This window comes from Poecilia reticulata, chromosome 17, assembly GCF_904066995.2.
Source record: "Poecilia reticulata chromosome 17, P_reticulata-male-v2, whole genome shotgun sequence".
Taxonomy (NCBI): Eukaryota; Metazoa; Chordata; class Actinopteri; order Cyprinodontiformes; family Poeciliidae; genus Poecilia; species Poecilia reticulata.
Genome location: NC_088846.1, coordinates 25,305,878 through 25,321,815, shown reverse-complemented (window position 1 = coordinate 25,321,815; position 15,938 = coordinate 25,305,878). Strand labels below are relative to the sequence as shown.

General features: G+C 34.4%; 1 protein-coding gene across 3 annotated transcripts in view; it reads right to left on the bottom strand.

Moving 5' to 3' along the window:
- The window catches only part of nectin4b (nectin cell adhesion molecule 4b), a 29,248-nt gene extending 15,974 nt beyond the window's left edge, over nt 1–13,274 (bottom strand). The window contains exons 1-3 of one of the 3 annotated variants that reach the window (XM_008433994.3): nt 12,863–13,274; nt 4,357–4,557; nt 3,472–3,639 (exon numbers count right to left, since the gene is read on the bottom strand). In XM_008433994.3, the coding sequence (XP_008432216.1) occupies nt 3,472–3,639; nt 4,357–4,557; nt 12,863–12,908 (415 nt within the window). In that variant the 5' untranslated portion in view covers nt 12,909–13,274. The remainder of the gene's footprint in view (nt 1–3,471; nt 3,640–4,356; nt 4,558–12,862) is intronic. The other 2 variants (XM_008433992.3, XM_008433993.3) reach the window with 2 other exon arrangements.
- Nucleotides 13,275–15,938: the final 2,664 nt, after the last annotated feature.

Genomic DNA, 15,938 nt, shown 5'->3' with positions numbered 1-15,938 from the left:
TTATTATTTGTTTTCAGAATTATTGTAATTATTTTTTTTTTGAAGTAATTTTCATTATTTTTTGTTAGTATGTTAAGTAGTTTTTATTGTTATTTTTTTCTTTATTATTGTTTTTTTTCATCTTTTTTTCCATTATCGTAATTTTTTATTATAATTTTTTGTTCTCATTATTTTTTTAATCATTATTCTTACAATTTTTCATTATTATTATTATATTATTATTATTATTATTATTATTATTATTATTATTATTATTATTATTATTATTATTATTATTCACCTATACAAAATAAAAACCCAACACATCACATCACAAAAAGAACCCAGATACTTCAGTGAGGCATGGTGGAGGCAGCATCATGCTATGGGGTTACCTCTAATGAGATAAAACTCATGAGATTTTATTCACTTTAAGTTTCACTTAAAGTAAATAAAATCTTTAAGTAAACGATTTTATTTTTACTTAAATAAATCTTTTACTTAAAGTAAAACTTACTTGAAGTAAGTTTTACTTACTTTAAGTAAGTAAAATTTATTTAAGTTGTACTTAAAGTGAATAAAATAAAGACTAAATATCAGCCAGTTTTGACACAAAACCTGCAGTTGTCTGCTAGACATATTCTATAAAAAATTTATTTAATGCTTTAATTACTGAAACATTAAATCTTTGCTTTGAGTCCAAGCAAAACGTCCAAATCAACGTTGACTGGAATGTTTCTCAGTCAAAATGTTGTCGGTCTCTTACCAGAGAAGACTGAATGCTGAATGTATTTTAAAATGTGCTTCTAAAAATGAGGATGTTCACACTAATTAGTAGTTTTGTTGTGCAAAGTGTTTGTCACATCAATATGAAATGATTCTCCTTTTTTTAGGTCACAACACTTTAAATGTCCACAAGAATGGGGACAAAAATCCTTTAAAGGCAATTAAACAAGAAAAGAGACAGTAAAGGATTCATCTTGTGTCTTCACTATGAATAAAAATAGTTGGGTTTCATGATGGTTTTTATTTACATTTCACACAGATTTTAGGCTTGTAATCTGAACGAGTAACACCAGGATTTAATTACAAAGGTTTCTGTGAGGTTTAGGATTGAGTTTCGTCTCATTTCAGCAGTTTCAACAGAAACTCGTTCACTTTTTCCTAAAAGCTCATCAGATTGAACTCTGGGCAGGATTTTGCAGCATAACCAGATGTATTTACACGTAAATACTTTTGTTTTTATTTTGAATCCAGCCAGCTGTGACTCACAGGAAAGTCATGATCATCTGATCAATCTCTGCACATGCCTTTGGATTATTTAAAAAAAAAAAAAAGCAATAACAACAAAGGCTGTTATGGTTCAATCTCTTAAAACCCAAAATAAATCACGTCACATCTGCAAAATAAACCCGCAGCCAGCAGACTGGTAGAGATCACGTGTCAAACTCGAGGCCCAGGGGCCAAATCTGATCCGCCGTAGCTTTTTATGTGGCCCTCAAGACTCCAAATTACATCAATAAGTCCCTCCAGTTTTTCACAAATCCTCAAAATTCACATAAAATTATCAGATCCCCACATTTTTTATGATTTTACTGCAATTCTTTCTCAAAATTAGTCAAAAACATTGGGTTTAATTGACTGCTGCTTCAGCCGGTAAGTAATAAGTAACATTTAACATCATATATGTAACTTTGATTACAAAAGAAAGCAGTCACAGAATCCTGGAGGGACAGCTATTTATTAATATTTTAACAGTTTAACTGGTTTTACAAATACATCATGACGCAACCGGCCCTTTAAGAAAATTCCGATTTTTGATATGGCCCAAAATGACATCTGTGGTATAGATCAAAGGTTTGACTGCAGAAAAAAAACATGTAAATTTATACATTAGCCTAAATTAAAGTGATGGTGTTTATATTCTACGGTCTGCTTGAGCAGGTTGGTTCAGTTCCAGGTTGTTTTAACGTCTTCGTCGGACGTTTTACATGCAAATTATCGAATGTTTCAACTCTCAGGCACGTTGTTCAGGACTTGAGGTTGTCAGTTACTGGTCTGTGTGGATTCGTGATGCGAGGCGTGCCAAAACAAGCCCTTAAGCTCGGAGCATCGCTGCCGACGATGACTGGCAGCAGAAGTGATAACATCGCGTTCCCACAGCTGCTGTGATGATTCAAATGTTACCTCATGTGATCCACTCAGGAAGTGGAAACGAGCCACAAAAAATGTGACACCAGGTGAAAAAAACAGTAAAATCACCTTCATAAATTAGTTTTCCTAAAGAAAACACTGGGGCACAATGGCAAAGCCTTGCCAAAGAAAACCAGTTTCCTCCACATGATTTTTTCTTTTCTGTAAATGTTTTTATTCTTTCAAGTTGCTTCAGCAGCAATAATATTTCAGTAAAGGGCGCAGAGGTTGGATTTTATGTGAAATGTTTGAAAATGACTGATTAAACCAGAATCCCACCGCTGTTTTAAACACTGTCCTCCACGTTTGCAGGCTGTTTACTCCAGATTTTCACCTGGCAAAAGTTTTTCTTTCATTTGTTTCCTATTGCTTCATGTTACAATAAGCTAAAATAAAAACATAGAAGTGTGGCACGCATTTGTATTTACTCCCCTTTACTCTGAAACCCCTAAATAACACCCAGAAGAAGTTTCCTATTTCATCCCAGTATAAATCCAGTTGGTTTGTGAAGGTCAAAGACAGAGTTGGGTGTTAACTAGTTACATTTACTTGAGTCATTTTTGGAACTAATGTCCTTTTTGGACTATTTTTTCTTGAGTAATTTTATCATGAAGTATCGCTAATCTTGTTTGTATGAAATTTCTGGATCCTTTCCTCACTGTGAGTAATTTTACTGAATGAAGAACAAGATCGATTTATCAATTATTGCTCCCAGAAGTTTGAATTATTAACAATAATGGATATTAACTGAATTCCCTGGTAGGGCCATTAAGACATAAAGGTACCGTAATTTTTAGACTACAAGTCACACAGGAAAAAAAAAACACATATAAGATAAACTTTGGAAAATGTGTCTTATAGTCCAGAAAATACAGTAACTGTAGAAAATATGTATACTTAATGTTTTGATTTGAAGGAGGGCTGCATCCAAATGCATGCCACACATTTCAGATTTTTTTTTTATATTTTTAGGATAAATTCTGCAGTTCACCAATAAATAAAATCCTGCCTCAAAGATGCCCGTTATTATAAACCATCCAACACGTCTTTCTTGGAAATTAGATGAGATCGTAGATATTTCTCACAGTTTTTTCTCAGGCAACATTTTGCAATCATTCCAGACTTTTTTTCACACACTGTAGCAATGAATTATCTAAAAATTGAATAAATGCTTCTAGTAATTTATGGCCCTGATTGTGAAATTATCAAACCGCCCTAGTTCTTCTCTTTATGGTTTTATCAAACAACCCAAACATGATTAGCAAAATGCCTCAGAGAAATGGAGGGTGTGAAACTTACTCCACACGGTGAGCTTGATGGTCCTGTCGAAGTTTCCCAGGGGGTAGGTGACGATGTGGCACCGGTAGATGCCGGCGTCCGACACCTTTGTGACTTTGATGAGCAGAGCTGAGCTCTCAGAAATCGGGCTGTAGGTCTCAAACGTCACCCGATCAGAGTTCTCAGCCGCTGGAGGAAAAAAGGATAAAAACAGGTCAAACTGAGTAACTTCAGCCTTTACAGGACAAAGCTAATCTTATTTTACACTGTTAGTGAAAGAGTTTAACTCTTAAAAAATAAATAAAGGGTTAAACCTTAAGAGTTTATTTTGAGTTGTCTGTTTAAGTTTAATTAATGAACACACAAAGATTAAGTGAACTTTTCGCCTTATTTCAAAAATTCCTTTTTACACAACAATAAAAGCCATTAAAGAAGAAAATTCTGGAGTTTTTTGTTCATTTTTATGTTTCAGATTTGCAATAATTTACAGATTTCTCTTCTACAGAAATCAGACTTCGTTTGGTCAAAATATTGTGCCTAAAGTTCATTGTTGGGCAGGCAAAAAAAGAAATGTTTCGATATTTTTTTTACATTTTTAATTTTAAAAAATTGACACGTATGCATTAAATGAGGGGCTGCACAGTGGCGCAGTTGGTAGTGCTGTTGCCTTGCAGCAAGAAGGTTCTGGATTCAATTCCCGGCCCGGGTCTTTCTGCATGGAGTTTGCATGTTCTCCCTGTGCATGGTGGGTTCTCTCCAGGTACTCCGGCTTCCTCCCACAGTCCAAAAGCATGGCTGTCAGGTTAATTGGTTTTTCAGGAGTGCTACTCCTGAGTCTCTGCAGAAATGCTTCTGCTACATTTATTTTTTGGGGGAATATTAGGGATGCTAGTAATGGTGACATACCTTTAATCCCTTCAGTAAAGTGGGCCGTGATGATTTGCTTGCTGGTGCCGTTTGGGAACACCTTTTCCCAGGTGACCTGCACCATCCTCTGGTCCGCCTCCGGCTGGTACCAGCAGGGGAGTCTGGTCTGTGCGTCAGTGAACCCCTGGAGGTCGGTGTTGGGCTGCGGAGGCTCCTTGAAGTCCCCTTGAACGCATCCTGCTGAGGACAAAACAGAAACGGGGCATTGATCAGAGATAAAGGTGTTACGTGTTGATAGGAGGAATGCTTGAACTAGGACATCTAGACAAACCGAAAGATAAAACCAGGTGTAGCAAAATTCAGATAACTGAACTTATTTAAAAGGGAAAGGTGGCTGCAGTTTCAGAACTGTTGAAATGTAATGTTTTTTGAATAATATTTATTTATTTCATTCATTTACTGATTAAACTGAATATGTCACATGAAGATATAAACAAAAGTTTGAAGAAAAAAAGTAGCCATACTTTCAAAAATCATTTCACAAAACCATAAACAACCAACACAAGCAAAGTGTGTATATATAAACGTAATAGTAAGAATATATATATATTATATTTGCAATAATACAGAACTCTAATGAATCATTATACCTTGATAGAATATTATATTTCATTATTTTCTTAACAGTAAAAATTGGCATATTGTTCCTTAAACTGAAATAAAATGTTCAATTTGTCTACATCTGATTTGGGTTTTTAAAAAGCATCTCTTCCTCTCAGATCATAAATGCTGTCTCTCTTAATAAATCTTTTTTGCAAACTGATAAAATGATGTTTCATATTCTAAATATAACTTGCAGAACATAATAGTCCTCCAAGTCATGAAATTTCATTAAATTTAAGTTGAAGAACGATGAATTTGTTGGATCTCTGCAGCGTTTTCTGCTTATAAATCTAATGCCTGTTTTCTGCAAAATAAAAGCAGAATTTGTAAATGCTGTACAGGCATTACCCAAAACTTCTGCACAAATAGAAAACAGGAAAGATCAGAGAATTGCATAATATCGAAAATGCTTCGTCACTCAGTGAGTTTTTCACTTTATATCAATGCAAATCACATAAATGCAACATCTACTATAAAACAAAGAAAACTTGATCTGTTAAGAGTCACTTTCTCCTTCAGTGCTTTACAAAGGAAGTGATGCAAAGGCTCAACAGATTTGTTTACAGACAAACACTCCCAAAGGCCACGGCTGAAGCTTCGCCCAACCTGCTTGACTTTGACCTCAGCATCATGGAGAAAACACGCAGGATCCTACAACAAAGGAAGGGAAGGTCTGCACGAGCGCCAAGACTGAAGCACGGCTCTTCAAATGGAGTTGAGTCTTTTATTTTAAGACGTTTTAAGGTTTTCCTGCTTGAAACCGAACAATACTGCAGAATGTTTACTGCTAATCCTGATTTCCTCATCCATAAGTGACTGCTGTGGTTTTATCTCTGCAGGGTTTATTACAGTAAAACATTTTATATTGCAGAGTTTGGCTTTTTTTGGTGATTTTTTTCAGTATTTAGTCAATTATCACTTTAGGGAAACAATTTATGAACCTTTCAATCACCTGTTGCACAATTTTCCCCATATTTGACATTAATCTTCATCGGACAGATTGCTTCCTTCCCATTTAAACCGTCTGCAAATCTGTCAAACAGGAAGTGAGGTCGATTCTCAGAATCTAAACGATCTTGGCGCACCGCCTCAGGATCAGGATGTTTTGTACCAGCTAATGTTTTTCTCAATAATTACTGAGACTCATAAGTGCCTTAATGTTTTTACTTAAATGAAAAGTTTCCTGGTGTCTAGATATTGTCTCTTCTGCTGAACTTTGCAGCTCCATCAGCTGCATCCAAGCTGCACAACGGAGCGTCAACAGAGATCCTTCCCCTTCCAGCAGCTGGTAAAACCCAACAACAGCCACTGCTCCCAAAAGAGTCAATAATCTTCATATCCTTGTTGGTATTTGTGCAGTTTTACTCATTTTGAAAAACATTTCTGCTCTTATTTGTCGGAGACGTTTTATCGTCACATGTTGTTAACTGGGCTGCAGCTAATAATTACGTTAGTTGATTATTCTGATAATTAATCAAATAAAACTTGGCACATTTTGCACTTTAAGTCTTAGTTATGCAATATTAGAAATAAATTGAAAAACAAACAATTCAAGTCATTTTTAAGTAAGAAAATAAACATTTTATTGCTGAAAATGCAGTAACAGCATTCCTTGATGATTTGTAGCAAATGATGAATCTGCAGCCAATAAATATTTAATACTTTACATCATCATGTGAAAAGCTCAGCGCTTTCTGCTTGACTTAACATTAATAAGTCAGGGATGATCTGTTGTTTATATTTTGGATTAACTGATTAATAAATGGATAGTAAAAGGTGATTAATAGAAGTGTTTTTTCATTTTGTTTGTTTTTTTTACACCTCCCTCTTGAAAATTAGATCTGGATCTCAATACGGTTTTACCTGGATAAATAAAGGAAATAAAACAAAAATAAAATACTTCAACCAGGTGAAGCTAAGCTCCTGGTAGCTCCTGGTTTAACTTTTTTTTACAGATTTTCTCTGGTTTTGTCTTAATTACTGCCGTTATTCTCACAGAAATTTGCCTATTTTGAGTTTCCATAGCCTAGTCAACGATTAATTGATTACTGAATTAGTTAATTATTTAAATAATCAATTCATCAGATTAATCCTTTCAGCCCTTATTGTAAATAGTCTGTTTTTAATGTATAAATATACCCTGCATTTTAATAATTTTAAAAAAATTATCCAACAGATGTGCTAAGAAGAAACTTCCTGCGTTGTGATGATTTTGTGATTTCACATCATAAATGTTCAACCTGAATGAATACGCTTGTAGTTTTCTTTAGTATTCACTGCATAGACATGACATTTGTCTCCTTTGTGCTTTTCAGAAGGTCTTTTGCAGGTTCTACTCAGTGTTTTACATACTCAAATTTATTTATATCAATTCCTTTTTTAACTTTGCATTTTCAGTAAAGCTGCACAAACAGATCAAATGTTGAACCCAATAACTAAAACACAATCATTTAACTTGATTTTATATATTTTCAGTATTTCAACCCAAATTTGAAGCTCTGGTGACATTTTCAGGCAAGTTGCAGCTTTATTTCTTCTTTCAATTTTTTTAAAACTGACAGAAACTCAACTCAGTTGCTCAATAGTGGCTTTTACCAGTTAAAGGTTGCATTTCACCGTGAGAGCGGTGAATCAGAAACTCAGACCGGAAACACCAAACAAATGAACTTTGATTTCTAGGACGAACACGTTTATTTCTTTTCTGGTTACTGATTCACAAACCCGATAAATGATTACAAAGTTGCCAATATTGGGCACAAAATCCCACGGATCCTGCAAGGACACAACCGTCCAGATGTCCCACAGAGAGACGAAACGTTAGTCTGCACTGCAAAAACACAAAATATTACCAGGGATGTTTGTCTAGTTTCTAGAGCATTTAAAATAAGACAAAAACTAACTTATAAATACGTTTTCAACAGGAAGTAGCTGCTTGATTTACATCAGTAATTCCTTAACATTGATGAAAACATTCTAGATCTATAGGTAGATTATTTCACTAATAATATGAGAAAAATGTCAAGTTATAAGTGAAAAAATTATATTCCAGTGAAACTAAACTACATTTTCATCAATGTTAAGAAATTAGTGATGTAAAACAAGCCGCTATATCTTGCTGAAAACTTACTTATTAGTTAGTTTTTGTTCTTATTTTAAGTGTACCAACATATTTTCACTAGAAACTAGAGTTGGTTGTAACTAGTTACATTTACTCAATTACATTTACTTGAGTAACTTTTTGAAAAATATTACTTTTGGGAGTATTTTTACTACACCGTACGTATTACTTTTACTTGAGTAACTTTATTGTGAAGTATTTTTACTCTTACTTGAGTAAAACTTCTGGATTTTCTACCCACTGAATGAAAAACAAACATTTTTTAACCAGAAATTCACCAAACACAGATACACACCTGCAGTTTTTGTTTAAGTTTCATCAATTTTTTATTGAAAGAAACTGATTTGGAAACATTTTCTTTTGCTATTTTTTATCATTTATATTAATTATATCCTTGAAATACCAAAATTTCCTCTTAACTTTATATTTTGTTCCATCTGATTATGTATTTTTTAAATATTAACTGATGATTTGATCAGCTACTCAGAAGTTGAGTAAATACTTTTTGACTCTTACTTGAGTCATTTCTTGGACGGCTACTTTTTACTTTTACTTGACTAAAAATATGTTAAAGTAGTACTACTCTTACTTGAGTACATCTTGTGGGTACTCTGTCCTCCTCAGACCAAATTACTTGGTTAGATTTTGTGTTTTTGCAGTGCAGGAGAGAGAGAGACCTTGGATGGACAGACTCAGATTAAACGAGGTTTTAGAGGAAGCCAAAGACGAGATAAAAAGATAAACAGCAAACAGAGAGAAAGAGTTAACCCCTGTTCACACACTCTAGACAAACACGACTTCACAAAGCTGCCCTTCAGGCTTTCCCAGTTCCCTCAGAGTGACAGCAACTCCATCACACCTGAGATTATCACACCTGTTGAAACCAAGCGCCTGATAAGAGTATTTTTTCTTCTAAATGGAGCGAGAGTCTCGGACCTCGTTTCTGTTGGTGGCTTTACGCCACACAGAGGAGGGAAACAAAAGAGGCGAGCAACAGAATTAGTCATGAAAACAGGAAGATGCCGGTTGCACAACAACCTCTGATTCATGTTTAGAAGAAGGAATGCGCCCGAGCCGCATTCTGTCGTACCTTCAGACAATTTCCATCGTCTGAACTACGTGGACATGCACCACTTTACAAGTAGGCGTCTGAGTTCAGACAGCTTCAGCTCAACTCACAGTTTGATGGAGCGCGTTTACGCTGATCTGAGTAGAAAACCGTGTTTTATTAACAGCGCTTGCTTTAAAGCAAGTGAACAAAATGTCTTGTAATATCTTCTCATAAAACAGCTGAGTGAGTTTTCTTTAGTCATTTTCATCAAAACCGCAAAACTAAAGAAGCTTTGGGGTTATCATGATAACATATTTAAGCCAATCAAAGAAAAAAGTTCTTATGAAGAAAAAAAATTATTCTAGATACAGAATTTAACATTTTATCTGGAAAAAAAAATTATAAAACATCTTCATGTAAATTCAGTTTTTATAGCAGGAAGTTATTTTGTCATTGAAAGATTTCTATCTAGTTTCTAGTGTAAATATCTTAGTGAACTTTAAATGAAACAAAACTCACTTCCAAGAAACTTTTTAACAAGATATAAGTCTTGCTTTAATGTCAATAACTCCTTAATATTGATGAAAAAATACAGATTATGTCACTTATACCTAGTACTTTTCATCAATATTCAGAAATTATTGACGTTAAAGCGACATCTATTTCTTGTTGAGAAGTTTTTTCCATTTGGGTTTTTGCTGCTTCCAAAAACATCCAGATGTTTTTTGGTGTCTGGAAAATCAGCCATTTCCAAAACCTCCCGATTGTAAAGTCACATCCTACAGGGACTGTGCCGTTTCCTAGAGACTCAGAAGAGTTTTGACTTTTGGTCAGCTGGTTTTGCTGCTGTATGCACTGTACAATGGCTGCTGGAAAAGACAAGTTTGGAATTTGCTTACCATCCAGAAACTACTAGCTGCATTTTTATTGGTTGAGTAGGAGGCTCCACTTTTGCTTTTCGGTTGTAAAATTGTGCATCTGTTTGCAGACATTATCATGTATGAATGTAAACGTTCTCATTATCTAAGAATGGTTTTGTGTAAAGTGTAATGAACATGTTTTCTGCAGCCCACAGACCTATTCTGACCTGTTCTTAATAGGTCACCTTTAAGTTGAAGACAAAAACGCCATAGGAATGCAGTGGGAGTAACAAAGCAGGAATGACCAACTTCAACAAAATAAAGCACTGATTCTTTCAGCGTCGATCCATCATCCTGTCAACAAGGGTTGATTTCTCAACAAAACATTCAGAGTGATGTTACCTTAAGAGGACATTCTGCGTTTTAAAGTCTGTTTTAGGTAAACAGCTCAGAGTCTCACAGCCTTTCAAATTCAACTCAAACGTCTCAGATATTTCAGATCCTCCTGAGCTGGTGTAAAATTTAAGGGCTGATCCTTGAGGTTTTGAAGCACCTCGGCTCAGTCTCCATCAAACAGAAGTCAAAACGTCCTACTAAACATCTCCACTGGAAGCATGAGCTTACTGAACTGCAACACCAACATTTCTGCGTTCAGAACCTCTTCAGGACACGAAATATCAGGAGAAACAGCAGATTAACCCTGCTGATAAATATCCCTGTGTTGAAACTACACTAGCTACTAGAATATAAATGAAAACACAACACAGAAAAATCCCACCAACCTGCACACAATCAGCTGCTACATCTCAACACTGACAAACACATTTTTAACCTCCCTGTTGATTTTACTTCATGTCAGGGTGGGAAATGTCAGCAAGAGGACGTCTGCATTCTTCAACGCCTCCCACACAATGCAACATTAGGACATTTCAGCAGCGAGCGCTGAGAAAAAAAAAAACTAAAAAAATGTTTCTCCAACAGTCTGCTGCTTGGTTTTCACCTTTTTGATCCCACAAAATTAAACATATTCCCCTATTTCTAACCGGTGTTTATTTTCTCTGATTCATCTTTACATTCACTGAAAAAAGAGAACAGATGATTCAACTTAAATATGCTGCATTAATTGGTTACAAGTAACCAAAATACCTTTATCCAAGTTACTTTAGTTGCCTAGTTAAACAAAAACAAAGTAAGTTTGATGAATTTTATGTAATTACTTGGGACCAATTAACATACATTTTTTAGGTTGAAGCTCCGTTTATCCATGATTTTGTCTTTGCTGCCCTCTGAACTCTCAACCAGCCATAAAAACATGGCCGCTCACATTTAGCCCAGCTGCTCCTGGAGGTTTCTACCCGTTTAATGTTAGTTGTTTCTCTCCCCTTTCACCACATGCTTGCTCAGTGGAAGAGAATAACTTAATGCAACAGGCATTCACATTAAATAATCCTCTGAATTAAAAGGTAATATTTTATCACTTGGGTTGAACTGGACAGTCTGGGCTGATTTACATCGGCTCTAAATTAATTTGACTTATTATTTAAGTGCACTGAGATCATTGTTCTGAAATGGTGCAGTAAAAATGCAGTTATTCAGAAACATTTGCATTGTTTTTAATGTGAATTTGCATTAAAAATATACTTATTTGACATTTTGAAAACATATTGTTAAAGGTTTTAAGCTAAATTCCCGTTTTATTTATTATTTTTGCTCAAATTCTGAGCGAAAGAATTAAAAAACAACATGCAAATCCCAACTACGAAATATTAAAATTTCCTTAAAAATTCAGAAATACTCTGACCATTTATAATGCAGAAGATATCTGTGCATATTACAGTAAAATAAACATTTTTTTAAAGAGAACTGGTTATGAAATGCAAAAGAAAAAGAGCAAGTCCAAACTTCGCTCTAAAATATCTCCAAGATGTTTTTGCTCCCTGAGGTAATTATGATCTCTGTGCAGCCACACCTGAACAAATGCGGGATTTCTTACGTTCTCACCGCAAAAATAGAGAATATGCAGAATTTCCTGAACAAGAACAACTCACAACAAACGTCACAGCCTGGAAAGAGCTGAAGATTAACATAATAACTATAATAAGAGCTCGAAACAGGCAGGGAACTGCTTCAGACAATACAAGCAGAAAGCTTTTTACAATACTTTCTTTCTCTTCGATCATAAAAAGTTGGCAGGTACGTCAGATGCAAGAATAAAATAATAAGTTAGGAGGAAACAAACCTCCCAAACTGGAACAGAAAGCCTTTCAGTAGCAGCAGCAGCAGCTTTTTATGAGCTGCAAAAGTTGTCAAACAGGCTGAGAGTTTGTTTCTCTACAAAAATAGATGCGATTCTAAAACAAAGCAACTGAAAACATGTAAGTTTAACTTTAAAATTCCTTCAAATGAAGATTTAAAACATCCCCAGAAGCCTTTAGACTTAACTTTATCTGAATAAAATGCGTGCAAATCAAAATTAAAAACCATAATTAAAGAAAACATGTCAAGTTGAACTAAAATTAATTTAGAATGAACTTTTCAAACTTCACTACGAGCCATTAGACTTAACCTGAATAAAATGCGCTGAAACCTAAATTAAAACCAAAGTAAAATGAAATTGAGTTCTTATCTTAATAGCTTTACACGCCACGCAGCGAGTGGCGCAACTTTAACCCCCACAGCGCTGTTTTCTCCTGAAATGACCGCAGTCTGCGTGTTTTTTTATTATATGAAAAGTTGTTTCTGCTGAATATTTGCACTAAAATCAGATGAAATCTAAATCCTTTCCAGTGTGAACCTTAAAACAGGACTACATGGCTCAGAACCGGTTTAATCAGATTTCCAAAGAAAACTCACCGATAAGGAGAAGCAGAAGAAGCAGAACTCCAGTCATCGACTCCATCTGTACCCCGAACTCTAACTTTTAGTTTCTCTTTTTGGGCTGTTTAAATGATCATGTTAAGCTTTCATAACGTGCCCAGGACGTTCTCCCTCTTCCTCAGCTCCTCTTCGGGGTTTTCAAGTCTAAAGATCCACATTTGCCCACGCGTGGACGGGAATGTCGTTCCTTTGGAGCCGCGCTGACTGCATTACAGGTGAATGCAAATGGCAGCAGGAGCGGAATAAAACTGTTATAACAGCAGAAAGGAACACGGTGCGTATTTGTCTAACAAAAACCTGTCCGCTCGTCACGCAGAGGCGCACCGCAACCTGCGCAGGTTGGAGCCGCTGCTACACCTGTCGGGATAAGCCCCGCCCACCTGGAAGGATAGTTCACGCCTACAGATATGACGCGTTCAGGTGTCTGTGAAAATTTAAGTGTTTGAGATTCGCTACATAAAAGCTGAGTGGTTAATTTTAAATATGAATGAAAAAATATTTTCAGTATTGATTATTTTATCAGTTATTCATCAGCATGGTGAAATGTCACTTAAATGCAGAGTTGGGTAGTAACTAGTTACATTTACTCAATTACTTGAGTGACCTGTTTGAAAAAAATTACTTTGAGTTTTGTTTTTTTTTTACTTTTCTGTACTCTTTACTTTCACTTGAGTACTTTTATTACAAAGTATTTTTACTCTTACTTGAGTAAAATTTCTGGATTTTCTACCCACTAAATGAAAAACAAACATGTTTTAACCAAAAATTCACCAGACACACACCTGCAGTTTTTGCGAAAGTTTCATAAGTTTAAAAAAAAAAAAAACATTTAGAAAAACAAATGTTTCAACTGATGTTAATTTCTTGTTACTTATATAATTATTGTCTTTTTCATCCTTAAAACACTAAAATTTCCATTTAACTTCATTTTTTGCTTTGTGATGATGGAATTTTTTAATTGATTGATGACTTGATCAGTTATTCAGTATTTGAGTAAACTTTTCACCAAATACTTTTCTACTTCTATTTAATAAAAATACATTGAAGTAGTGCTACTCTTGAGTACAATTTTGAGTACTCTGTATATTTTTTAAGAAATGCATGTAAATAGTAAAGAAAAAAAGTTTGAACTGCACAAAGTTTAATCTCATGTAAAGTTTCTATCTTCTTGGATGGAAACTTTTTGAACTACTTTGAATAATTAACTGAGTTTATTGTACTGCTTGATAACTAGCATCAACTGGAATATGAATGATTGAATTAAATTATTATTATTTTGTAAATTGTCGAGATTATATTTTTGCGAATTGGCACAAATTGATGCAGATAATATCTTCCCATCTTGAAGAATATAGCTTCTATATATCATTTTTATTTAAAGCATAAATGTGAATTAAAAGTGATGCCACTGACATGAACAAACTGTTATTTTACATAAAATGAAGATTTTTGCTCACTAAATGTGTGCATTTCTTACCTAAATACATTATTTTATGCCTCATTTTATCAATTTCTTAAATGTTGGATTCATGTTCAGGTGTATTTAAAGACATACATTTGATTTTTTTTTTTTTTTTAAATATATATAAAAAATGTTTAATCAGAAATCTTCTAAGAGAAACCTAAATTTCCCAGGGGCAGTGAATGCATCATGATTTGGTTTTGCCAAAGCATCAGTTGCTTTGTGTTGTTTCAGTGGCTTATCTGTTGCTTCAGGGGTTGCATGCAATAAATAGGCGTCTTCGTTTATTCATACAGATGTTTTGCAGCACGTGACGCTTTGTTTTGTCCCAGATTAAATAAATACAAACTGACTGTGATGCTGATTCACTCGCTCCGTAGTAACAACAACCGCAATGAAACATGCTGCTTTAATTCACCGATTAAGAAATGTTCATGTTCCACCAACACACTCCGGTTATCCTGTTGCATTAAGCAACTCTTTTGTTGCACAGCTTAATACACACATGCATCATAAAGTGATTTCAAAGTCAGGAGCCTGGAGGCAAACTGTCAGCTGCTGCTTTTATGCGTTTTGAACATGTTTCCAGTTATGTTTATGCAAATCCATCAGAAGGAATGAATGAGAAAACCACATCCCCACAAACGTGGATGCTCAGAAATATTCCTGCTGATGATCTGCAGAAAAGTTCAACAGCAAATTATGATGACCATATGGACAAAGAGAGGAAGAGTAAAAATCTTCTTCTGAGTTTTAAAAGTTGGAACATTTGCTAGAAAAAAATTCAGGAATATTTCTAGAAATAAAACCCCTGAAATTTTAAAGAGTTAAAAAAAAAACATGAAAATTTCAACTTTTGGAAATTTTTGGTCTTAAAAGTAAAGTTTGAAAAGTTTAAAATTTGCCAGAAAAAATGAAATTTTGAGATTAATCTCAGAAATGCTCTAGAAAAAACCTGAACATTTTTGAGGTCCAAAAGATTACAAATTTCAAGTCTCAAAAGTAGAAAATTCCTCAGTTTTAAAAGCTTAACATTTTCCTGAAAAAAAAGTGAAATTTCGAGATTAATATCAAATAAATTATTTAAAATAAAATGAAACAAAAATAAATAAATAAACATTTCAGATTTTGGTAAATTAATCTAAGAAATTTTCTAGAAAAAAACATGAAAATTTATTTTAGGTTCAAAGTAAAAAAAATTCAACTTGGACATTTTCTTTAAAAAATGTCTTTTTTCTTTTCAAGAAAATTTTCTATTTTTCAAATTCAGATATTTTTCTAGAAAATCTCCGAGATGAAGCTAAAAATGTCTGGTAGGAAAACATGAGGTTTAAGTGATGCCAACTCTCACCTGCAGGTGGCAGCATTTCTAACTTCCACTACAGCGTTGTTGAAGCCTCAGCGATGATTGAAGTCAAGTAAAAAAAAGTAATTACCGTCATGCATGACCGTAAATATGTTTTTGCAAATATCTAAACTAAAAGTTCAAAGGGTGTGACTCCTCTCAGCATCGCTCTGTAGAGAGAAAACAACCTGTTGATTCACATTTAATTAATGAAGAAGTTAAAGTTTGAATAAACCGTCTTTGGG